The sequence below is a fragment of the Megalops cyprinoides genome, chromosome 15 (assembly GCF_013368585.1).
Source record: "Megalops cyprinoides isolate fMegCyp1 chromosome 15, fMegCyp1.pri, whole genome shotgun sequence".
Taxonomy (NCBI): Eukaryota; Metazoa; Chordata; class Actinopteri; order Elopiformes; family Megalopidae; genus Megalops; species Megalops cyprinoides.
Window position 1 is genome coordinate 24,287,178 of NC_050597.1, and position 25,952 is coordinate 24,313,129.

The window sequence follows — 25,952 nt, forward strand, 5'->3', positions numbered from 1 at the left end:
ATCCAGCTGTATAAATGGGTAACATGTAAATTGCTCTGGATAAGAGCACCTGCTAAATGCCAGTAAGGTAATATAATGTAGAAAGCCTTACGGCAGTGGTTTCCTCACTGTGTCTGAAATGGGTATTTCATGTTAGTAAACAAAGCCTTTCCCTTCACGTATACTGATTTTTATAGCATCCAGTTTTTAAGTAATTGCAGTTATGATGACAATAATGAAAATGACAAAGTAGAAAACATTTCCGTATACACTCATTGGCCAGCTTAAGTTTCATTGACCTTGCTCAGTATTTGATTGTTGTGCCTTAAGTATATTACACTAGGTGTTTGTGCAATGCATCCTAGGTATTATTCATTTTTGAGTTCGATTGATAATGTCTCGTTTGCTACGCGACAGCTGCTCTGAGTTGGATCGCTTTGGCCTGCCCTCGAGTCTGGCCTGCGCTGGGCTGCAATCGCTGTGTCAGACTGAGGCCGTTCTCCTCTCCCTCCCGCCCCGCAGGCTTCCACCTCAGCGCCACGGTGACGCCGCCCCAGGCCAGCCAGTCCAAGGGCAACTACAACGTGGCCGTCATGTTCGACCGCTGCCGCATCACCTCCTGCAGCTGCACCTGCGGGGCCGGGGCCAAGTGGTGCGCGCACGTGGTGGCGCTGTGTCTCTTCCGAATCCACAACGTGAGTAACGTGTGCGCGCGCGGCCCTCGGGCAGCGTCTCTCTCTCTCCAGGTGGTTCTGGGTTCACGCACCCCGTCTGGGCGGAGTTATTACCAGACGGTCCTTTGTTTTTGCGCATTTTAACATGCGACAGATGTGTGCTATACGTTGGCTGCTCCTTCATGGGTTCTGGTTCCACTTGTCAGTTTGGATGACTTCCTGGTCTTGGAAGAAGAATACAGTTACAAGCATCAGCATGAACACATGTATCCAGAATGAGTTACACCTCACAGCACGAGGGGGACCACGACTCCCACGGTTAATTATCATGGGTATTTTTGAACAACATGAGCGAGGGACAGCATTTCCGTGGCCAGGAGAGACAGCATAACGTGTGTGGGTGCCCTACTTCTCTGGCGGAATCACTGCGATTCATGCTTGGAATTGAAATTTCCGTTTCCAAGCTGATTCGGGCAATTCAAAATGGAATTGGGGAAAAAAAACTGGGGGGGAAAAAGGGAATAGAACCGGCTAGTTTCCTTGGACACGTAATTCATTGTATGAGAAGTTTAATAATAACTAACCCTAATTTTTAATTATAATTTTTTTAAAAATGATGAGTTTAATAATGAGCACTGTATGATTTTTATGTTTGTATATACACTTATTTTTATTTCATTTGTTTATGACGTGTTTTTAACCTGTAAAGGGAAGTGGCAGGCATACTGGCCTTTGGCTACACTATGCAGTTAATTAACTTGCTGGAGAGGTCCTCTGTGCTGAGGAGGTGATGTACCAAGTGCACAATTGCATTTGCCTTGAATTTTCTGAATGGCTTTACTACAGGAATATGACACTTCTTCTCTGCCCCTTAAAAAGCCCTGCAAAGTTTGCACCCAGGAGAATATTAAACGTTTGTGTGCTGCTGTCCGGATGTAGCTGGTTTAATTTAACTTATGTTCCTAAAAGTCTCTGTGGAATTGCGCCATCTTGTTAAAAATATTGTAATGTGAGCAGAAACAAGGAATAAAAAGGTGAAAAGGGAACAAATATAAAAAAAACGGTGAAAAGATGAAAAAACCCAGTTAGAAACGGAGCTGACTGAATTTAAGAAGTGGAACGGTAGAAGCCCTAGTGCTGCCTGCTGTGATCATGTGTGTGGGAGTGTGTTTGTCCCAGTTTGCTGTAGTGCATGGCTGAGTATGGGTGGAGAGGTGGCTGCTCAGCCCTGATATCCCCAGCGAGTGGGCCAAGCTCTGCTCTACCTCAAGCTGTTCGGGGGTGATTTCAACAGCCAGCCAACGGCCTGCCAGCGGCCAGCCAGCGGCTTGAGAACAGCCACGAACAGCCTCGCAGAGGCTCGGCAACAGCCAGCCAGCGGCTAGCCAATAGCCTGCCAGCAGCCAGCCAGCGGCTAGCCAATAGCCTGCCAACCTCCAGCCAGCAGCCAGCTCGCGGCCAGCCAATAGCCCGCCAGCGGCTAGACAGCAGCCAGTCAGCAGTCAGCCAGAAGCCAGCCGCCAGCCTGCCAAACAGCCAGCCACTTCAAAGGCCTCTGTGGGCTCACAGGTTACTCATAGCCTGTACAGCGCTCTCGCATGGGACCTCCCTGCCGTTCAGCTGCTGTGTGGCTGTTCGGTCTCAGGCAGATATAGAACCTCTCCCATGTTTACTGCGGTTTCCTGGAGATGCGCTGAACGCCGCGTCTCTCTCTGCTGCGCTTCCAGCATGAAATCTGTGGCCGCGAGTCATGCAGGGAAGCGGTCTCGATGCGGTTAGCCCTCAAACGTGGATTCACAGACAATGACACACTTCAGAGAGAGAGAGATGAAAAAGGAGCTGTCACTCCTGAGGCCAGTCCCTGCTTGCGAGCAGTTCTCTTCTTTTCTTTTTTTTTTTCCCCCCCCTCTCCTCGCACACCCCGTAGCATCTGGAACTCGGCATCGCTCGCATCTTAATCCGATTGTTTCCAAAGGTCAGATGTGATGGAGTTTAAATGGCGGCGGTTCAGCGAGCCTGCGGTTTTAAGGACGGCAGGGCTTCCTAACTACTTGCGCAGCTACTTCAGAAACCTCTTGGGACTGCTAAGTCGATGTCGACCTCTCAGGTTAAGGTGTGCTCCAGGGGCTCATCCTAAACCCGTTTGCCCTCCCGCGCGGGCGGTCGAAGGACAGCCCCGGCCTGGCCGAGGTCCTTGACGCGGTCAAGTGGCCCAACTGCGAGGGACAGGAGGCGGAAGGACGCTCGCTGAGGCTTCCTAGTGACCTATATCTGGCCCACATGAGCCTCATTAGATTTTGTATTGAATCCAGTGGATTAGCAGTAAAGTAATTAACCGCTCTCTGTCTCGCCGCCACTCTCTCTCTCTCTCCCTCTCCCTCTCTCTCTCACTCTCCCTCTCTCTCCGCAGTCATTATTCGCCCCTTTGTGAAAGCGGATATTGCAGCTCATCCTCTCCCTTATAGAAATTTGGCCTAATCCGAGGACTCGTTTGATCCGTCCCGGGACCCCAGCGCTCAGATCCACTACACGCCACGTGTCTCCAGATCAAAAAACACACATCTAAAGACACTGTTCTGTGTGCTCCACAGTTCTGATTATGGATTATTCATTAAAACCCTCACAGGGCTGCCCTCTCAGACATTATCATTAGGCTACATTACAGTAATATACAGCCTTGCGCTGACTATAATTGGTGCTTGATACTGACTTTCGTTTCCTGGGGGAAGATGAATCAATAGGCGTGTAAAGCATGCAGCCTGGGGAGTGTGTGCAGTTGGAGGTACCGAGCGCGCACCCAGTCGGCTGCCCGGTGAAGGGGAGAGGCCGCCGGCCGGCTGCCGCACGCCCTGCGTGGGTCGGCCCCGATTTAGCTCTGCCCTTTCGCCGGCCCGCCCTCGCGAAGGCGCGGTGTGGTTTTCGCAGGGAGTTATCTGCGCGATTATCTTCACAGCCGCACGCTCGCACAGAAACCCCCCTCCCCCTCTCCCTCCCTCTTTCTCTTCCTCTCTCTCTCTCTCTCTCTTTCTCCTCATGTGGCTTCCAGGACAGGCAGGCTGCGTACCCAGTGGGCCTCAGATAAAGGGTGTCTCTGATGCCAGGCAGCTAAACCCTTTCAATCAGGGCCGGTTCATCACAGCTCCTGCAAGTGTCTGTCTTCACGGATAGGTAATAGCGTTGCTGTATGGGTACATGCCTGCAAATATTTGTGGGTGGCAGTGTAGCATAGTAAGGAGCAGGGCTTGTAACTGAAAGGTTAGTGGTTCGATTCCCTGCTGGGGCACTGCTGCTGTACCCCTTGGGTAAGGACAGGAAGGAAAGGTACAATTGCCTCAGTAAATATCCAGCTGTATAACCGGGTAATCTGTAAGCCTGTAAGTCACTCTTGTTCAGGGTCTGCTAAACGATAATAATGTATTTATTTATTTATTTGTGCCCCTCATTGGAATGTTAACATGGTCTCCATATTTTGGAACATTAATGACCAAAAAGACCAATGTGTGTCCCTAGACCAGCTCGCTGGAGGGCCGTTGACTCCATTTTTGGCCACAGGATCCAGCGGTGTCAGATGAGGTTAGCCCCCCGAGGTCACACAGTGCTGTCCAGCTGGCAGCCTCCTGGAGTGGACAGTGCACTCCTGTGTTAGACGGTCAGAGGAATCCAGCAGGTGGCATTTCGTGTTGCCTCCTGGGGCGTTCCCCATCCCCTTTAATGACCTTTTCATGAGCACCGCTGAAAATCAGTCTTCAAACCGCCGCTGCCTCCGTTTCATGTATAATGCATGGGCCAGATTGCGATTTGCAAGCGAGACGGTCCCCGCACGCCGAGGGGACGGGCGTGAAAAAAAAAATCACTCCGAAAGACGTGGCAGGTGTCTGCATGGCAGGCGCGTTGCGACTGTTGCACCATGGGTAAAGGTATGTTAATTAGACCGCTGGACTCGGGACCCGGGGGTTTTGGGTTCAGGTTCATTCCCTGGGGGAAGACGGGAGATTCCCCTCAATCGCTCCTGGACGAAACTGCAGCTGTAATGGGTTACAGCATGTAGATGATTTAAAGCAATCCATGACACAAATGGATATTGTACTGTAAATGACTCGTAGTTTAACTCTTTAAGTGAGAGCACAGCTGTGCAAATGCATCACAGAATGTGTAAGACTGACATTTCCAGGGCACTGTGTGGGATGAGTGTCAGCTGAGCAAATGAATGGCCTAAAAACAGCGGGGTCCGTGTCTGGAGGGTGCAGCAGGTATGAAAGTGAAATCTGGAGGTGAAGTGTGACATCTAGAGCAGTTTCAGTGTGGAGGCGTAGTCACTGAAAAACACATGCATGGTTTGTTCCTCTTTTTTCGGACTAGCGTCCCCCACTGCAAGGGCTTCTCTTTTGGTCTGTTGTCACCCCTCACACCCTTCAGCCTGCTGAAGATATGGGAAGTGTTGCGTTGAATTTCATATTGAGGACAGTGTCGGTAATTAATGAAATATTTGACTGATCACTCACTGTGTGTAAGTGTCATTATCCGTGAGAAGTCTCATTCTAAGAGCGAAGATGCTGGCTCGCCTACATCACCCAGCAGCACTTGCAGGCGGTTGCCCACTGATTTGCTTTACCCCCTGTCCCTCAGGCTTCGGCAGTCTGCCTCCGTGCTCCAGTGTCCGAGTCCCTGTCCCGGCTCCAGAGAGACCAGCTGCAGAAGTTTGCACAGTACCTCATCAGCGAGCTTCCCCAGCAGGTAAGACCCTCATCACAGGTGCGGTCATCACCTCCGCAGCATCCATTCAGAATTCGGTGTGGTAAAATCTCAGTGAAAGGGAGGCGAGGAAATCTCTTATGATTTCTAAAAAAAAAAAAAAAAAACACACAAGTTAAATTCAGCTTGTTTGTTGTGTTCTTTTGAATTTTTGGCAGAAAGGTTTCCTCTCCTCTCTGCAGCTTTGACGGCTAGACTCTTAGGACTCCGTAGTGAGACTGCGTAAGCCTCACAGTGGGTGAATCTGTCATTTTTTATCAATGATTCACTAAACCACTCATAGTTTTTTGCTGTAGCGAGCAAAGTCGTCTGATTGGTTCACAAGCGTGAGTGATTTGGATCATGGTTGTCACCCTGCCCATTATAAGGTAATAAAGCCTTTCTCCCCCATCTTGAGTGGAGACTTTTAGCTATTGGTGGCAGAGCCCTACTCGCCATTAGTAGAATGCTGTTCATTAATCAAATGAACATAATGAGTGAGCAGATAATTTATTCAAAAGCCTTTGATTCTCCCAGATGCTTGGATGTAGGCGTTTATTGGCCGCAAGCTGTTAACACAAACGTGATTGTGGAGTATATTTTAAAGCTACTGTTTTATAGCCACTCACAACAGGTAGCTAGACATTGTATGACAGGTTAGCCAGTCAGCCAGTATTGTAAATGGCTAAATTACCCTTGAGCCCAAAATGAGGGCCATGTTAAAGTGAGCACTTAAGATCAACAGCAGTGCTTGTTTGGCATAGTTGCTTGGAGGGCATATGTAAATAAAAATGAGTCCCTTCACAAAAAAAAAAAAAAAAAAAATCTGCATGTCTAATCCTGAGCATGTTGCTTTAACCGCATTTCCCCTGACCTTTGATTTGGTGCATTCGGTGTTTGATGAAATGCAAATTTTTGAGATCGTGGGCGTTTTGAAAACACATCTTTAAAGGTTAATGTGACCACTGTATTTTACAAAAAAACATTGCAAAAACCTACAGACCTCAAACATGATACCAGCTGTGAGTTTGCACTGGTAGTGATTGCAAGCCTCCAAGCCCACCCTCTCTCTAGAGTCTTTGCTCTTTGTCTCAGTAAATCAGAAACACAGTGGCTCCATTGTCCCATAATGCATTATGGTAAACCAGGAAGCGCTGGTAGTGTAGTCTTACTCGGCGCTCAAAGGTCACTTCTTGCTCTTTTCCCGCGTTTAATGCGAGACCTGTGTTGGAACGAGGGCGGGTGGTGGCGGTGATAGTGGACGCGCGACTGGACCACACTGAGGGTCTGTGTGTTGGAGGCAGAGTGTGAGAGAAAGGGCCTTGTCCTCTTGTTTCAGATCCTGCCCACAGCCCAGCGCCTCCTGGACGAGCTGCTCTCCTCCCAGTCCACCGCCATCAACACCGTGTGTGGCGCTCCAGGTACACCGCACTTGCACCTTCCACCGTTCTCCTGAAGGGGGCGGCATTCTCGTTCTAAAGTATAAGACATAGATCACCATCGAGTATGGATTCAATGTTCTTATTGTTACTTTTCACTTAAAACGTGGTGGTGTTGGACTCTTATTTATCTAGAAAATGTGTGAATAATACCATTTTGTGGTGGTTGTGACAAGGCTCAGGCTGGTGTACAGTCGGTTAGGCTCATCCTGCAGCCATTATGGAAAGCACTCTCTTTGCGCGGCAGCCGCTGACTCTCTGACCCTCTCTCTGCAGACCCCACCGCGGGCCCCTCGGCCTCCGATCAGAGCACCTGGTACCTGGACGAGTCCACGCTCAGCGACAACATCAAGAAGACTCTGCACAAGTTCTGCGGGCCCTCCCCGGTCGTGTTCAGGTAGGGACGGGAACGGTGTTGGAGTTTTGGTCAGACTCCCGCAGGCAATTTGGTGTTCAGGTAGAAACAGCAGCAAGGGTGTTGAGGTTTATATAACACTATGCAAGCGACTTGTCCCTGTTCATAGATGAATCTAATAATTTGCTGCTCGATGGCTGGAAAATGAGTTGGCCACCAGGTCTATTAGCTGAGTTATTAGATAGCTAATTAACTACAACGACCATTTACCACAAACAATATATTTTGTGCCGATTCTGTAAGTTCGTTTAACATGCTTGCATCTTAGATGTAGGACAGTGGCAGACCTGAAGTCTCTCTGAAGGGAGTGTTGTCACCAGCAGTCTTGTGGTTGACGGTCTCCTTTGGCCCTGCTTCTCCTCGCAGTGATGTGAACTCCATGTACCTGTCCTCCACGGAGCCGCCAGCCGCGGCGGAGTGGGCGTGTCTGCTGAGGCCCCTGAGGGGCCGGGAGCCCGAGGGCATCTGGAACCTGCTGTCCATCGTCAGGGAGATGTTCAAGAGGAGGGACAGCAACGCCGCGCCCCTGCTGGAGATCCTGACCGAGCAGTGCCTCACCTACGAACAGGTAACACACACACACTCATACACACACACACAAAGCACACTGACATACTCGCACACAGACTGACACCTAGGCACACAGGCACACGCACACCCAAGGCACACTTAAATACATACACGCACACACACAGGCTCATTGAAACACTTGCACACAGGCCGACACCTTTACACACACACACTGGCGCACACAACAAGGGACATTGACATACATACACATTGATACATGTATACACACATACAGATGCATATATACACACACACACCCACACAGACACAGACACACAAGCAGAGGCACATAATCATCCAAAAAGCTGCGCACTCACGCATACTCTCACGTACATGCGCGTACACAGATACACACACGACCCACACATGCCCTTTCCGGAGATATTGGTGTAGCAGTGTCTTTGCTTCAGTAGGAGGTGAAAACTGACTGGATTTGGTACTCACTGGCGGTGTTGGTAGCTGTATGTGTACGCACTGCGGCAGTGCAGTAGGGTGACCGGGTCCCCCCCTCTCCGCAGATAATCGGGTGGTGGTACAGCGTGCGCACGTCCGCCTCGCACAGCAGCGCCAGCGGGCACACCGGCCGCAGCAACGGGCAGTCGGAGGTGGCGGCCCACGCCTGCGCCAGCATGTGCGACGAGATGGTGGTCCTGTGGCGGCTCGCCGTGCTGGACCCCACCATGAGCCCCCAGAGGTAAGGGCCCGAAATCCCGAGCCCCTCCTTCCCCTTCACTGTGTCGCCGTGCCCGCGCGCCCTCTCGGCTCCCTGGCCCTCAGTGCGTATTCATCTGCAATACACGCCAGTGGAGGAACATTTGTATGTGTCCCATCATCCCTCAGTCATTCCCAAGTTCATTTCAGACATATTCACTTCAGGCAGGTTCACTTCAGGCAGGTTAATTTCTGACAGGTTCATTTCAGGCAGGCTCATTTCAGGCAGGCTCATTTCAGGCAGGCTCATTTCAGGCAGGCTCATTTCTGACAGGTTCATTTCTGACAGGCTCATTTCAGGCAGGCTCATTTCAGGCAGGCTCATTTCAGGCAGGCTCATTTCTGACAGGTTCATTTCAGGCAGGCTCATTTCTGACAGGTTCATTTCAGGCCCGTTCCGTTTTTAGTGAGGTTCATTTCAGGCCCGTTCCATTTTAGAGAAGTTCATTTCAGGCCACTTCGATTTCAGGAGGGTTCATTTTGGGCTTGTTGAGTCTAACAAGTCCCGTTTCGACAGGGAGACACTCAAATTGTGCCTCAGATCCTGTCTCGCAGAACCCATCTGAGGCGCTGCTCTCCTTCGTTTCCACGCGGCACCTCTCATTAAGACTGGCTCTGAAGAGCCAGAGCCTTGATTGTGTTTTTGCCCGCTTGAAACCTCTCGGAACCTTAGAGGGTTTCCAAAAACAATTTGGCCCCCCGGCCAAAGCATGTGTGCATTGTGCTGTGCCCCGGCGCAGGTTTGGCTGAGGCTGATTCGCAGTGACGTTTCTCACCCAGCGCGGGGCCGGGAGGGCCCATTTCCGTCGCGCTGCGTGACTGTGAAGTGCTTTCGCCTGAGCAGGGGCAAATCGGCATTCTTTTGCAGAAGCTGGAGAAACTGAGACAATGAAATATGGAATGCCAGCTGCAGGAAGTCTGCACAAGGGGGGCTGAGGAGGGGAGCTCTGTGTGTGTGTGTGTGTGTGTGTGTGTGTGTGCGCGCGTGTGTGTGTGCGCGCGTGTGTGTGTGCGCGCGCGTGTGTGTGTGTGCGCGCGCGCGTGTGTGTGCGCGCGCGTGTGTGTGCGCGCGCGTGTGTGTGCGCGCGCGTGTGTGTGTGCGCGCGTGTGTGTGCGCGTGTGCCTGTGCCCTCATCCTCCAGCCAATAGTAGCTGTGCAGTTGTGTGTTTTTGTGTTTTTCTGATCTTTTTCTTCTTGATCCTGTAAACTATATACCATGTGCTTGGTTTGTTAGTGTTTGATGTGTGGCAGGAGGCGCTGGTATTTCAGGTGCTGTAAACTGTATAGTTTTTTTGTTTGTGTTTCAGGTACTGAGAGGTGTATAGTAATGTTTAGGTGTGTTTCAGGTACTGGGAGCTGTGTAGTAATGTTTAGGTGTGTTTCAGGTACTGGGAGCTGTATAGTAATGTTTAGGTGTGTTTCAGGTACTGAGAGGTGTATAGTAATGTTTAGGTGTGTTTCAGGTACTGGGAGCTGTATAGTAATGTTTAGGTGTGTTTCAGGTACTGAGAGGTGTATAGTAATGTTTTGGTGTGTTTCAGGTACTGAGAGGTGTATAGTAATGTTTAGGTGTGTTTCAGGTACTGGGAGCTGTATAGTAATGTTTAGGTGTGTTTCAGGTACTGGGAGCTGTATAGTAATGGTCTTCTGTGTTTCAGGTACTGGGAGCTGTATAGTAATGTTTAGGTGTGTTTCAGGTACTGGGAGCTGTATAGTAATGTTTAGGTGTGTTTCAGGTACTGGGAGCTGTGTAGTAATGGTCTTCTGTGTTTCAGGCGCTTGGAGCTGGCTGCCCAGCTGAAGAAGTGGCACTTGAAGGTGATCGAGATCGTGAAGCGCGGGCAGCACCGCAAGTCCCTGGACAAGCTGTTCCAGGGCTTCAAGCCGGCGGTGGAGTCCTGCTACTTCAACTGGGAGGTGGCCTACCCGCTGCCCGGCATCACCTACTGCAGCGCCGACAAGAAGAGCGCCTCCTTCTGCTGGGCCAGGGCGGTGCAGCAGCAGCGGGGGGCGAGGGCGGGGCAGGGGGACCCCCCGGAGCCGGGAGGGGGAGGGAGCGGCCGGGCCGGCGGCTCGGAGGGGGGCGGCTCCGAGCACAAGAGCCGCAGCAGCCACCCCCCTCAGCAGGAGGTGGCTGTGAGGCCCAAGGAGACCATCGTCAGCAAGAGGAAGGGGCTGCCGGCGGGGGGCGGCGGGGTGCTGGTGCGCCTGGGAGGGGGCGTCTCCCTGGCCCTGGACGACGGGGGGAAGGGGATGTACAAGGCCGGGGGAGGCGGCTCCTCGTCCATGAGCGGGAAGGCCAAGCTGTCCCAGAGCGGAAAGGCGTCCTGCGGGGGGGGTCCCATGGGCATGGGGGGAAAGCACGGCAGCAGCAAGCGGCGCACCAGCAGCGAGGACAGCTCCCTGGAGCCTGACCTGGCTGAGCTCAGCATGGACGACGGGTCCAGCCTGGCGCTGGGGGCGGAGGCCAGCAACACCTTCGACTTCCTGCCCCCGCCGCCCGAGATGCTGCCCGCCCCCAGCCCCCTGCTGCGGGAGCCGCGCAAGTACAGCGCCGGCGTCGCCAAGGAGACCGCCTTCGACGGGAAACGGGCCAGCCACGCCCCCCCGGCCGCAGAAATCCCCGTCTGTTTCCCCAAAGAGAGCGTGGTGGCAGCAGCGGCGGCCGTCCCCGCTGCGGCGGAGAAGGAGGTGGAGGTGGAGGTGGAGGCGGAGATTGAGGAGGACGGCAGCGAGGACCCCATGGAGGACGGCCAGCCCTCCGCCTCCAAACCGCCCCGCGCCCAGCAGGGGGCCGAGGAAGGAGGGGCTGCGGCAGCTCCCGCCCCTCAGGCGGCGGAGGCCCCGCCCGACCCGGCCGGGGAGGACGACTACCAGGCGTACTACCTGAGCGCGGCGTCGGAGGAAGGGGCGGAGAGGGGCGTCCCCGACAGCAACCACGAGGAGGAGCCCGACGTCTTCGCCGGGATAAAGCCGCTGGAGCAGGAGGGCCGCATGGAGGTGAGGGGGAGGCGCCGTCCTGCAAACGGAGGCTTCTGCAGTCACACCCCTCCCCAATTCAAGAGGGGCGCTTGCAACACAAACGCCTTTTAAGGCAGGCAAGCTGGAGAGTGCCAAGCCAAAAACCTTAAAATGCCTTGGATGCTTTCTGATTGGTTCAAACACGAATGTGCTGAGACACGGTATTTGCAGGTTTTGCACATAGCTGGCAGTGTTGCTCTTTTTCCACTGCTGTGTTCCACACACCCTGCTCGCCTCAGAGGAATGCTTTCACTGCATTACATCATTGCTGTCTGCTCGCTGAGCAGGCGTCCTTACTCAGGCTTGCACGAACGGCTTTCCTTCTACATAGGAAATCCATTCATACAGGCACTGTAGGTTACGGCTGCACGATGTAGCCGTTGCGATATATCGAATAGTTATTTTTAGTGCAATAGCAGCTATCCCCGTTATGTGGCGTTAAGTTTCTCCCCGTATGTTTTTTCCCTTTAGTCATACCTGATGCGGGAGCACGCCTCGAAAGTTCAGTGAAATGCTTCCAGGGGAGAAAAATATCACTTGTATGTCTATGTTGGTTAACTTACCTATTAGCTTTGAAAAACGCATAGCATATGTTTTCACTCTTTATCTTTGTAGCCATGTGTTTCTATCTACCACATGGAAGCAGCGTAGTGCCGTTGCTGTGATATCAACATTGAATACGAGTGGCGTTTTTTCCCCCGGAAGCATTTCACGTGGCCTCGGAAAACTGGAGGTGTGCTCCCGCATCAGGTATGACTAAAGGGAAAAAACATACGGGAAGAAACCTAACGCCACATACCGGGGATAGCTGTTATTGCGCTAAAAATAGATATTCGATATATATCGTGACGGCTATATCGTGCAGCCCTACTGTAAGTATTTATTGAAGCATCCTGGGTATCTCCCTCATGTTCACAGTGGCAGTCCACCTGGGAATTGTACCTCCAACCTCTGGGTTGCCAGTCCGTTCCCTGATCCTTCATGCTGGGGAGTTAGAAACCTCATTCTGCAGAGCTGAAACATATGTTATTGATATGGTAACCTTGCAGTCATTAGATGAGTGTGCTGAACTGGCGACCGGCCCCTTGCTTGAGCTGAGCGGCAGCCAGCCGGTGATGACTCAGGAAGTGAGTGAGTGACTGCAGCTGTTTAACCGCCAGTAATAAGCCGAAACTTCCCCCCGCGATTAACTCCCCTGCGGAGAGCGCCGTGACGGAGGGCCAGAGACGCCGGCCCTGGCCGCACGGCGGATCCGGAGACGCGTGGAGTGGCTGGCCTTTCTTGACCGGCCAAATCGCGGAAAACAGTCTCTGTTTTATTTCACGGCCGGGACCTGTCATTTGTATGGGGTTTCCACCCCAAAACGTGTACGCCCCTCAGAGCTGAAATGAGTCATTTGAGGCAGCGGGATAGCATTCACTCAGCACTGACTTGAATGACTGACTGACTGCCAGACTGAATCACTGAGTGACTAAGTGACTGAGTGACTGGCTGGCTGGCTGACTGACATGACTGTGATAATCTCAGCAAGTAGTAATCGTTAGTTGCTGTGCAGTTCAGTCTAGTTCAAGCCGAATGGTGAGCGGTTCTGTGTGTGCTGAGAGAGCTCGGAGAGCGGAGGTAGCAGTGTCTGACCCGGTCCCCGTGTTGCAGGTGCTGTTCGCCTGCGCCGAGGCCCTCTACGCCCACGGGTACAGCAACGAGGCCTGCAGGCTGGCTGTGGAGCTGGCGGGGGACCTGCTGGCCAACCCTCCGGATCTGAAGGTGGAGCAGCCTCAGACCAAGGTGATTTCACCCAACAGCCCCACCCTTTCGCTTCTCCTTAATGATGTTTGGAGAGGCGCTTTACATCAGATGACTTTAAGGGTTTGTGTGATATCAATCTGTGCTCAACACAGGGGAAAGAAATGCCTTTGAAATATTGAAAAAAATGGAAATATTTGGGGAAAAAAAGCATATAAAGCTTTGATAACCTCTACCCATGGCTTTGTAATAGGCTCACACAAGGTGTCTTCACCCATGTAGGAGCGGCATTACCATGGTATGCTTGACTGAATTAGTCTATTGTCCCAAAACATTTCTCGTGACTGCTTGTATATGTTGGTATAACAGGTTTGTTAACGCTAATGAAGGCATTATTGCAAGTCTAATATGGGAAGCGTTACAGAGTGTTCATTTGAAAAAGGCAAAAACAGCCTGCTCATTATTTCTGTCCCTCCCTCTGTCCTACCAGGGCAAGAAGAGCAAGGTGTCGACCAGCCGGCAGACCCAGGTGGCCACCAGCACCCTGTCGAAGGCGGCCTTCCTGCTGACGGTGCTGAGCGAGAGGCTGGAGTACCACAACCTGGCCTTCAGCATGGGCATGTTCTCCCTGGAGCTGCAAAGGCCGCCGGCCTCCACCAAAGCACTGGAGGTGGGGGAGCCGGAATAGCACCGACATAAGATCACTTCAATGAAAAACCCCATCTAAGCAGTATTGAAAATGTTAATAAAATATGTATTAGTCTGTGGTCAGACATACCGGGCACGCAGTTAGGTTTAGGAGTCTTTTATGTGCTTGGACAGAAGATGCGAAGCATGTGCCAAGTGTGAATATGACTCCCGGACTCCAAAACCATGCATTTTAAGAGCTGGGTTTTAAACGGCTCCTCGCGCCGCAGTGGTTTCGGTGCTCGTATATCAGGGTGAGAACAGAGGCTTGTTTGGCCCTCGTTTGGCGGCCCGGGCTCGGCTCTGAGCGCTCTGCGGGTCTCTGGGTGCAGGTGAAGCTGGCGTACCAGGAGTCGGAGGTGGTGGCGCTGCTGAAGAAGATCCCGCTGGGGCTGGTGGAGATGAGCGCCATCCGGGACCGGGGCGAGCAGCTTCGCGACGGCAGCTTCTGCGACTACCGGCCCGTGCTGCCCCTCATGCTGGCCAGCTTCATATTTGACGTGCTCTGCACCCCCGGTGAGTCCTGCGCGCACGCTCACACACACTCACACACGCTCATACTTACACACACACACAGCCCCTTTCAGGCACATACACATACTCAAACACCCACATATGTGTAAACTCACTCATACACACACGCACACAGTTGTCCACAAACGCACATACACTCACTCACTCTCTCACACACACACACACGCACACACAGGCATGCGCCCAGCAGTAGAAAAACGGTGCCTTCCAGACTCGTACATCCATACACACACTTATGTGTACACATACACAATCATACGCAGACATACATACACACAAGCACACACACACACTCACACACAAACACACCCTCATACTCAAGCGCACGCATCCATGCTCGCACAAGCACACACACATGCAGAAACGTTGACACACCTTTGCACACATACTCACAGAAACATAAACTCAATTTGCAGACACCATTTCTCCTTCCAGTAACCAGCTGTGCGTGGAGTCTTTCACAAGTGCAGTCCTTTCACAAGCACACGTAACACTCACAACCTGTGACCTTTGCGGCAGTATCGTTTCTCATCAGAGAAGTAATGATCTCAATCTTCAGAAAACAAAGGATGTTTGCTCATATCCTGTTGAATGTCGAGTGTTCGTATCTCACATGTATTATTGGAAGAGTTATAATAACTGTGCCACCTAAAATGAAAATAACATCATTTTTGCCCCCCCCCCTCCCCATCTTGCACGTGCAGTGGTCTCTCCGACCGGCTCCCGTCCGCCCAGCCGTAACCGTAACAACGAGATGCCCGGTGACGAGGAGCTGGGCTTCGAGGCGGCGGTGGCGGCGCTGGGTAAGAGCGGGACTCCGTGTCCAGCACCACGTATGGACCTCCCATTAAGTCCATTATGGCGTTTATGGGCCTGACTTACAGCTGGGTCAGCTGTCCTCTTGCCAGCTGGCAGAGTCGGGCCCCAGCTCTCGGGCATTGTGCACTAGCTCTCTCCAGTAGATTTAGAGCCCCCTTCTGGCCGTACTGTGCAATAGCAGGCCTAACAGCACACAGAACACAGCATTAATTCATCAGCGCAGCACTATTGTAGTGCAGGTGGAATTAGCCAGAGGCTTTTTTGCATAGAAAAACACCCATCCTTGTGGGGGTTGAGCTAAATATATTTAAATATATTTCATAAATACATCTTTCGTACGCAACAAAAAAACGTAATCGCTTAGTCAGTTTCCCTGGGAGTGTGGAGTGATCCACTCCTCACATAAGCTGGAGTCCGGTAAAGTCGAGCAGTCCCGCCTCTGGTAAGGTCCAGCGCTCTCCCACCTGGGCGTTACGCCCTCACGGTGGCCCGGCGGGTGACGCTTGTGCTCCTGGATGTCCGGCAGGGATGAAGACGACGGTGAGCGAGGCGGAGCACCCGCTGCTGTGTGAGGGGACGCGGCGCGAGAAGGGGGACCTGGCCCTGGCCCTCATGATCACCTACAAGGACGACCAGAGCAAGCTGAAAAAGGTGAGGGGGGGTGTGGACGGTGGCCGTCTGTAACGATCTGCATCTGGTTGGAACCAGCTGTAATCTCTTACTGTGGAAGACAGTCTTTTGATTGGTACATACAATCTGCGATTGACAACGATGGTAACTCTGCCCATTATAGGCTTCTTGCAGTCCCAGGCTGCCATTGCTAAGAGCCTTTGGATCTGAGCCCTGCTGTAGGGCTTATAGGTGTTGGGTGACTTTGGTTCAGCTATGCACACATGCATAATAAAATGCCTGGATTGAAGCGCAGTATTGCAGGGTCATTACCCTTGTAATGCTGACTGCTAAACAGCCCGTTAGTGGATACTGTTCAAAAGTCTTGGCTTGGCTTTGTGTTGAAGACATGACCTCCTGGGGATCGGGTTAAAAAAACTGGACACAAGACCTCTAATCTGGTCAGGGCCAAGATGTAGTATAGAAACAGAGCCGTGTCTGGAACCAACCCAGTGGGTTTTGCTTTATTGGCCAGATATATGTAATGGAGAATAATAATATATTCCGTTGCGCGCTGGCGTTTAATAATGAACGGTCTCGGCAGATCTTGGACAAGCTCCTGGACCGAGAGAGCCAAACCCACAAGCCCCAGACCCTGAGCTCCTTCTACTCCAGCAAGCCGGCGGCCAGCAGCCAGAAGAGCCCGTCCAAACACACCACCCACGGGGCCGGAGGCGCGGCCGGGGGCGTGTCCAAGCACGCCGCGCCCGCCGCCGCCGCCGCTGCCGCCAGCTCCGCCTCCGTGCAGGGCGTGGCCGGCGGGGGCGCGGCCGGCCAGCAGGCGGGCCTCCCGGGCAGCGTGCAGAGCGCGGCGGCGGGGGAGGGCTTCAGCGAGAGCCGGGAGCAAGGTGTGTGCCCATCACGCCTCCACACACACAGGGCGTCTCTGAAATCCCCGTGTGTTCACAATTAGAATTAGAATTACATTTATTTAGCAGATGCTCTTATCCAGAGCAACTTCCAGCACAAGAGAACAGGAGCGTATCCATCCAAGTTAAATGAGCAAGTGTCAGACTAGCGAGTGTGAGCACGACACTATTCAAGCACTACCACAAGTTAACTCGTGCTATCTGAAGCTGGACAGCCCAGAAACTAAGGGAAGCCATGCACAAACACTATCATCCATCACATAGTCACTAGATCACAGTGTGCATGAAACATTGCAATACTACCTGTAAAATGCATTATCAGGTAATGCAAGTAGCAGGTGTTAGGGGGTGGGGAGCTGAGGTGGAGCTGAGATGTGGTCTGAAGAGATGGGTCTTCAGTCCGCATAGGATTTTGTTGTCCTGACCCCCGTGGGAAGTTCATTCCACCGATGGGGCACCAGTACAGACAGGCATTGTGTTTAGCTACACTGCCATGAGAAGCACTGGCACTGGCTGTTAATATAGGACATTATTAACATTATCAGCAAAGATGAATCTGACTAGAAGAGCCCTCTAAAGGACAGTCTCTCGCCCTTTAAATGTGTATTTTGTGTCGTCAGTGAAAAGCTCGCACGTTAACATTTCCAGTATTGGCTTAGCAGATGCTTTTAACTAGAGTGACATGGCTTACATTTATAAAGCTGGATAAAGCTGAATATTGAATACCGAGGCAAATCAGGTTCACTGCCTCAGTCAAGAGCACAGCATCAGTTCCCGATGCGGCAGTCGAACCTTCAACCTTTGTGTTACGGGCCCTGCTCCTTAGCGTGCTAACGGCTAACGGCTAAATGGCACGCTAGCGGCCGCTGTGGCTAACGCCGCGTCTCCGCGTCCGCAGACGGAGCCCAGCCCACCGCCTGCGACCAGCAGGGCGAGGCCGCCCCCTTCAAGCCCGAGAGCACCGTCCCCAGCCGGCTGGCGCTGGGGGGCCGGGGGGCGTACAGCGGTCGCTGCTGGGGCTCCCCCGTGCGGCAGAAGAAGAAGCACACAGGTAACCGTGGCGAGCCCCCCGCACATCCCTGCTGCTGGCCTTCAGGGAGCGTAGCACTGTCTCCGGATTATGGCAGTACTCTGGCTATTCGTCAAGCCGCCAAATAAACGGCACAGCCAAGAGTACACTCTTTATTTTAAAATAACTGATACAGATATTACTACAAAATAATGTTGTAAAAGAGAGAAATTTTACAATTAATTAATTAATAGTCACATAAAATAGTCATGTTTGCTGTATTGCTACTGTTGTTTGGTACGTGTTGTTGTCACTTTGATGTTGTGTGAAAGCACTACGAGAGACAGTGGAACTGGGGTCAAATTCCTTGTATGTGTAAAAGCAGGCTTGGCCAATAAAGTCTGATTCTGAGGTAAATATCAGTAGGCCTCCATGAGTGCCTACAAAGCGCGTTGGTCATGTGACGCAGCTCTGAGTTTGTGCACCAATTCCCTCTGTGACCCTCCCTCCCAGGCATGGCGAGCATCGACAGCAGTGCCCCGGAGACCACCTCGGACAGCTCCCCCACCCTCAGCCGCCGCCCGCTGCGCGGCGGGTGGGCGGCCGCCTCCTGGGGGCGGGGCCAGGACAGCGACAGCATCAGCAGCTCGTCCTCCGATTCGCTGGGATCGTCGTCGTCGAGCGGCTCGCGCAGGGCCGGGGGCGGAGCGCGGGCCAAGAGCGCTGACACAAGCAGGTGGGTGTTTCTCCTCAGGGAGAAACATGAATTTTGGGTGCGTTCCCAGGATCTATATTAGCTGGGTAGTATTGGGTACACTGCCAGGTGTAGTATTGAAACAATTCATTTGTAAATAGGGGAACTAACACGGTAAATAAAGACTGTAAGTGTGACCTGTGCTCATGACTGGACTGATTCGTCGCACACAGGTATAAAGGGCGTCGGCCCGAATGCCACGCCCCCCACGTCCCGAACCAGCCGTCCGAGGCGGCCGCGCACTTCTACTTTGAGCTGGCCAAGACGGTGCTGATCAAGGCGGGGGGCAACAGCTCCACCTCCATCTTCACCCAGCCGTCGGCCAGCGGGGGCCACCAGGGGCCCCACCGCAACCTGCACCTCTGTGCCTTCGAGATCGGCCTGTATGCCCTGGGCCTGCACAACTTCGTCTCTCCCAACTGGCTCTCGAGGACCTACTCGTCCCATGTGTCCTGGATCACAGGTGAGGCCGTGGAAGGGGAGCCCTTTAAGCTGACCGCTTCCATGACAGGAGTGAAATATCTGCTGTGGTTGTTTCACTCTGTACACGTTCTCTCTTTGTCAGATGTAACTGAGCTGTAATGTAACTGATGTAAATGATGTAACTGATGGAGTAAATTGCCTGTAGTGAGCTGAAGTCCCCGCGCTCTGTCTGACGCAGTCTGCCGGATGTGGGCTGAGCGGACAGCTGCCTTTGTGCTCTGTTAACCCCTTGCTTTCCCCCCCACGCCCCGTGTCTCCGAGCAGGCCAGGCCATGGAGATCGGCAGCGCGGCCCTCAACATCCTGGTGGAGTGCTGGGACGGGCACCTCACACCCCCGGAGGTGGCGTCCCTGGCCGACCGGGCCTCGCGGGCGCGGGACCCCAACATGGTGCGTGCGGCGGCCGAGCTGGCGCTCAGCTGCCTGCCCCACGCCCACGCCCTCAACCCCAACGAGATCCAGAGGGCCCTGGTGCAGTGCAAGGAGCAGGTACGGCAGCAGCACCATCATCATTGTACACTGCTCAGCTGTCCTTTAGCCATCACCCTCATCCACTCACTGATCATTGATTCATCATCCTCATCCTCTCTCCCTGGTTATTCACTGATCACCCTAATCCATCCACAAGTCATTCATTCATTCATTGATCCTGCTCAATTCACCAGCCCATTGTCCTTCATCCTCCCCCATCCACCAATAATTCATTCACCATCCTCATCCGTTCACCAGTCATTCATTCACTGGTAATGTCCCCTCATCTGTTATTGATCAGCAGTCTCGCTCACCGATCACGACCATCCATACATTACCATACATACATTCACCATCCATTCATCAATCACCAGCATCCATTCACCATCCATTCATCAATCACCAGCATCCATTCGCCAGCCATTCACTCATCACCAGCATTCAGTCAGTAAGTCAGTCATTCATCATCCCATCTGAAGAGCTGGGCCTGGACATGGAGCTGATGTTACTGTAATTAAGAACTGTGCGGGAAACAGAAGAGTATTGCTGTGTAAACCGGCAGTGGGATCTTGGCTGGGCGCCGAGAGTTTCCTGCCAGACGAGCTTCAGCAGGGTCACAGAGAGGAGGTGTGGTCAGCTGGACCTGAACAGCGCAGACTTCAATCCTGGGACATGGCTGTTTCTCACTTAAGCAGAGTTCCTTATCTTAAAACACGTCCAGCCCCGTTAATGGGCTCTTGACAGCCTAAAAGTGCCAGTGAGCAGATAAGATTAGTCACATTCATTTTACACTCCAACCCCTTCAGTGTAACCACAGTAACAGTTTCACACTCGGACCTCTTTGCTGTAGCTGCAGGAGCATAACGTTTTTTTTCTGGGCAGCACCATTCCCTGGTAAACTGAACTCTCAGCTCTATGCATACGGTGGTGTTTGAGTAAACAGTCGTGCCTAAGAGACCCTTCCGTCCCCCGCAGGACAACGTGATGCTGGAGAAGGCGTGCATGGCCGTGGAGGAGGCAGCGAAGGGCGGGGGGGTGTACCCCGAGGTGCTGTTCGAGGTGGCGCACCAGTGGTACTGGCTGTACGAGCAGACCGTGGGCGGTGGAGCCGGGGCCCAGCGGGAGGCGCCGGGCCGGTGTGGGGCCAACGGCGGGGCGGGCCGGCGGCCCCCCGAGGCGGGCCGGGGTGCGCTGGACAGCGGGGGGCCCATGGACTCGGGAGGGGTGGCGGTGACGGCCACGGTGACGGCGGCCGCTGTGGTGCCGGTCATCTCCGTGGGCTCCACCATTTACCAGTCGCACGCCATCCCGGGCTCGGCCATCGCCCACCCCCACACCCAGGGCCTGCACCCCTACACCACCATCCAGGCCCACCTGCCCACCGTCTGCACTCCCCAGTACCTGGGACACCCCCTGCAGCACGTCCCACGCCCCACTGTCTTCCCTGTGTCCGGGACCGCCTACCCACAGGTAAGCCGTTTCGGGGATGTTGTGTTATAGGGATGTAACCCTCTGGATTAGCAATACCATATCGGTAACTAAGCAGCAATACAGTATATCGGTATATATTAGAATATATCAGTATATATTAGAATGTAATTCTAAGAATTCACTTTTATATGATACATTATCAATTTTATATTTCAATGCAATAAGATTCAGCGTAACCTTATAGGTATTACTCTACATTTCTTTAAAAGCATGTATCTAAGAATTAGTTCATCATATGCCATTGAAGTAATGTTCAATGTTTCATTGTCCTGAGCGGTCTAGTTTCATCCCAATTGCAGCATTAATATGAATGCAGATAAATCAGTGATATGGATCGAGTCACACATGCAACACTGATACAGCTATTGTTATCGTTATAGTTGCTTTTGTAGTGGTGTATCGTAATGCCCCTGCTGTGGTACACATACACTCTGTTATCAGACCAAAAGCAGAACCCGAGAGGAGCTGCCGGCGGCCGCCACGCCGTTTTACTCACTTCCCGTGAGGGTGAAGGAGAGGTGGAATGCTAGGCGATGCCGAATGTGCCGGTGTCTTCCGCTTCCCCTGAGGCTCTCTCTTCTCCGAACCTCCGCGGGCGGGCTCCACGATTCTCACTCTGCTTGTCTCGCCCCTCAGGGAATGCACCCCGCCTTCATAGGCGCCCAGTACCCTTTCTCCGTGGCCACCGGCCCCCACCCGCCCATGGCAGCGACCGCGGTCACATTCCCGGGTGTCCCCGTGCCGTCCATGACCCAGATCGCCGTCCACCCCTACCACACCGAGGCCGGGCTGCCCCTTAGCACCACTGTGGCAGGTCAGCGGGGAGGGGGCGGGCTCAGGCAAAACTCACTTCAACAAAATAAAACGCTCTACAGCAGCAGCTCTGGAGCCTGTTGTTTCCCTCTTCCTCCAGTAGGGGGCGTCCACTCCGGCTCCACCATCCAGGCCATCCAGGGGGCGTCTCTTCCCGGCCTGTCTTCCCAGCCCGCCTCATTGGTCAACACGCCCTTCCCCTCTGAGGACGAGCAGCACAGCCAGCCAATCAGCCAACAGGGCCTGCATTACCTGCACTCTGCCTACAGAGTTGGTGAGAAGAGGTTTTTTTTTTTTCGTACATCTTGCACATTGTTCTGATGATCGACAGCGAGAGTCCTGTCAGTCCTCCTGGTATTCTCAACTGCTGTGCATTATACCTGCCAGCTCTGGGCCTGTATATATATCTGTGTGATGCAAGATGAGCAGGTGCATTCATGCCGCATTGTGTGAATTTCACTGCCTTTGACAACACGGGGGGATTACAGGGAACGGTCTCCTGCCCCACACGCCCACGCCGGTCAGCGCAGCCCCGGGAGTCCCTCCTAACTGGAGCACAATGCTACATGTCATACTCTTAATGAAGAAGGGCCCTGCTTATCTTCTTAGGGACACGGATATGTGAGCAGCTTATGCTAATGACATTTTTGTGGCGCAGGGTATTAGAGCTATATCTTCCTTTAAGTCCCGGTTATTTATTTATTCATTTTTGTTTCGTGCCACGAGGCGCGGCTTTGATCCGCGGCGGGACGAGAGCCCAGGTTCCGGGGCTCTGGTTCCTCTAAGCCACGGGGGCGCCGAGCGGAGCGCCGAGGAAGCCATTAGGGCTGTACGTGCGTGGCAGGGCCCCTGTGCGCCTCTTATAGGCAGGGAGGGGAAGGGAAGCGGGGCGCAGGGGAGGTGTGACGCAGTGTGACTCGCCCCCGCAGGCATGCTGGCCCTGGAGATGCTGGGCAGGAGGGCTCACAACGACCACCCCAACAACTTCTCCCGCAGCCCGCCCTACACCGAGGACGTCAAGTGGCTCCTCGGCCTCGCCGCCCGCCTAGGTAAGCAGCGGACCGCGGGGGGAGGGCACTTTCTGACCATTCGGTGACAAGACAGTGACCCGGTAGCTTTGAAGCAAAGTGTTGCGTGTTGAGCTGAAGCGTGACCCTTCCCCACACCCCCACCCCCCCGCCCCAGGTGTGAACTACGTGTACCAGTTCTGCGTGGGCGCATCCAAGGGCGTTCTCAGCCCCTTCGTCCTGCAGGAGATCATCATGGAGGCTCTGCAGCGCCTAAACCCCGCCCACATCCACGCCCACCTCAGAACGCCCGCCTTCCACCAGCTGGTGCAGCGATGCCAACAAGCCTACTTACAGGTACCTCCAAGTATCATCGTTACTGTTAATAACAGTAATAATAATCAACAATAATAAACTGGGTCAGATTATCACAGAAAAACATGTTTATAAAAATAAATGCCTACAATAACTGCATCTACAAATCTAATATTTCTTTTAATACCCAGCAACTATAGTGTCAGGTCATAAAGCCAGTTCATACAAATTATGGTTTAGTATTTTCGAGGGGAGCTCTGAGAAGAAAACTGCTTTCGATCGCGGGAGTCGAGGACACGCCTCTCCATTAAGTGAAAGCCTCCCAAAGGAACTCTAAAAAGTTAGCACAGAACATCTGACATCTTCCTTTACATTCCGGACCAGGAAGGAATACAGAATGCCGTCTCTCTGGCTCTCCTTGCCTAGCCTTGCTGTGATTGGTCACAAGGCTCCTATAGCTGTGTCACATGGCAGTCCCACACATCTCTGTTTCTCACTCTCCGCTGGCACCAGTCCCAGACACACTTCCTGGGAGCAGGCATCAATATTAGTATGGCTCACACTTGTGGTCTCTTGACAGGCATCTGTAAGATGATGAACTACCCGTACTTGAAATGAGATCTGATAAAGGCAGGAACGCGGGGGTCGGTAAGATATCAAAACCACGAGCGCGCTGTAAACTAGGACAGCCGATCTCGCAGTGCCATGAGATATGAAGGTTAGGGATAATCGGGACGTGTGTCATTTTTACGTCAGCGAAACAGGCGTACTGCCCTGTAGCCTTCTCCACCCTGATGACTGAAGCTAAGTGGGGTTGTGCTTGCTTACTGTTTGCATGGGAGGCATCCTAAGGAGATCAGTTTGGTGTTGATGGGACAGATGGAGGCAGTCCTCACTCTGGACTGAACGGAAAAACCAAAAACCCGTTTAGGAATGTTCCACCTACTTAATCCCGATGTCCTCAACAAATTCCCCAACTGGGCCTCTTGATGAGGTCACCTTACCACGCCCCCTTACATTTGATTGGCTAAGCAATTCCTTGAGCTCCCTACCCCCCCCCGCCTTTTGACCTAGGTTGCTCCTGTAAATGAGAAGAGTTCTCAGCCGACCTTGCTGGTTAAGTGAGCTTAATGAATAAGTGATAAGAAGAAGAGACGAACGTAAGGAGACGTACGAGCGCAGTGCGGAACGTGTTCCGCTCGCCGGCGATTGTGACGGGGAGGCGGCAAACGCACAGTGACAGTGGGAGCTCGGAGGGAGGGCAGGGTGCCAAAAAGTGCGCTAAGTCCGATCCCCCCCCCCCCGCTCGCCCGACGCGGAGGAGAGGCGTCACAGGATCGTGTCCACACAGTAGCTGATTCACACGGATCGGGGGTAGATAGTGATTCACTCTGACTGGGGGTAGATACTCCTACTGTACACGGCAGACTGTATCACGATGCTGCTGCCAAACCCTTGTGCCACGCCACTGATTAGCTGAGAGCTCCGGGCTCGTGTTCAAAAGCAAGTCTAGCATGACTGACAGTGAGTCACTTACTAAGCAGCTGTGGGGCACGGCATCTCCTTTGCTGCTTTCTTTTAATATTCAGTTTATTGTTTCCATCGACCTGAGATTGGCTTCTTCTAAAAATGGGGGATTTTATGTACCTGGGAATCCACACTGTGGACCTACTAAATATACAGGCACTAAAATGCTGTGCTGTAAAAAATTTACAAAGGAAAAATGGATCAGCGAGATGTGCATTCCCACTGTGGCAACAAAATGTAAGAATTTGAAAAATAGATAAACATGAAAGATTTAAACCCAAAACATTTCAGATGTGACTCGTCCTTTTTAACCTTTGAACGGGGAAACTAAGGCATCTGCAGAGACTACAACAGAGAAGGCGCTTTTATTTTTTGCCGTCGTGTTTGCTGAAGTCAGCGTTACTGATGGATTGCTGAGGGAGATTGCTGGGCCTAAGTCAACAGCTGTCTGCGTTAATACTCACCTAAGAATTTTCTGCGAGGAAATCAAAGCCAGGGAGGGCATTGGGTCAGCCAAACATGAGCACGTGTTTTCCATCTAAATGCCGCGGCCCTTTTTGTGTGTTTTGTGGGAGCGTGCTGGGCCCCCGGTCCTGTGAGCAGTCGAGGGCCAGGTTGGGACTCACACTGATGCCCCTCGGTCTCTCTCTCTCTCTCTCTCTCTCTCTCTCTGTCTCCCCCCTCGCAGTACATCCACCACCGGCTGATCCACCTGACTCCCGCCGACTACGACGACTTCGTCAACATCATCCGCAGCGCGCGCGGCGCCTTCTGCCTCACCCCCGTGGGCATGATGCAGTTCAACGACGTGCTGCAGAACCTGAAGCGGGGCAAGCAGACCAAGGAGCTGTGGCAGAGGATCTCCCTGGAGATGGCCACCTTCTCCCCCTGAGCATGCTGGGAGCGCGCCGGAGGAGGCTTCCCTCCTTCCCCCTTTCGCAGTTTAAACGGAGCACACACGAACCCAAATTGCTGAACCCCCCCCCCCCACACACACACACACACACACACACACCCCCTCCCCCCTTCCTGGAAAAAAAACAACTCTTTTCCTTACATACCTCCACACACATGCATACTGAACGCAGGCTGCACAATCAACCCATTTCACGCATCATCGAACTCTCTAATGATGCCATCGGGAGTGAACGCAGAGGTTTTGGGCCTTGCTCAGTGCCGAGCAACAGCTGAGTTGGATGAGCAAGTTTGGATTGCCGTCTG

General features: G+C 52.9%; 1 protein-coding gene across 2 annotated transcripts in view; it reads left to right on the plus strand.

Annotated features, from left to right (window-relative positions):
- Positions 1-25,714, plus strand: part of zswim8 (zinc finger, SWIM-type containing 8) — a 39,814-nt gene extending 14,100 nt beyond the window's left edge. Inside the window, exons 4-26 of one of the 2 annotated variants that reach the window (XM_036546487.1) lie at positions 502-674; positions 5,280-5,387; positions 6,724-6,805; positions 7,100-7,220; positions 7,605-7,806; positions 8,327-8,502; positions 10,296-11,520; positions 13,195-13,326; positions 13,775-13,954; positions 14,304-14,487; positions 15,210-15,308; positions 15,851-15,975; positions 16,538-16,841; positions 17,761-17,913; positions 18,385-18,607; positions 18,799-19,088; positions 19,373-19,596; positions 20,554-21,048; positions 21,706-21,883; positions 21,983-22,156; positions 22,812-22,931; positions 23,068-23,246; positions 25,420-25,714. In XM_036546487.1, the coding sequence (XP_036402380.1) occupies positions 502-674; positions 5,280-5,387; positions 6,724-6,805; positions 7,100-7,220; positions 7,605-7,806; positions 8,327-8,502; positions 10,296-11,520; positions 13,195-13,326; positions 13,775-13,954; positions 14,304-14,487; positions 15,210-15,308; positions 15,851-15,975; positions 16,538-16,841; positions 17,761-17,913; positions 18,385-18,607; positions 18,799-19,088; positions 19,373-19,596; positions 20,554-21,048; positions 21,706-21,883; positions 21,983-22,156; positions 22,812-22,931; positions 23,068-23,246; positions 25,420-25,623 (5,351 nt within the window). In that variant the 3' untranslated portion in view covers positions 25,624-25,714. The remainder of the gene's footprint in view (positions 1-501; positions 675-5,279; positions 5,388-6,723; positions 6,806-7,099; positions 7,221-7,604; positions 7,807-8,326; positions 8,503-10,295; positions 11,521-13,194; positions 13,327-13,774; positions 13,955-14,303; positions 14,488-15,209; positions 15,309-15,850; positions 15,976-16,537; positions 16,842-17,760; positions 17,914-18,384; positions 18,608-18,798; positions 19,089-19,372; positions 19,597-20,553; positions 21,049-21,705; positions 21,884-21,982; positions 22,157-22,811; positions 22,932-23,067; positions 23,247-25,419) is intronic. The other variant, XM_036546488.1, reaches the window with a different exon arrangement.
- The last annotated feature ends 238 nt before the right edge of the window (positions 25,715-25,952 follow it).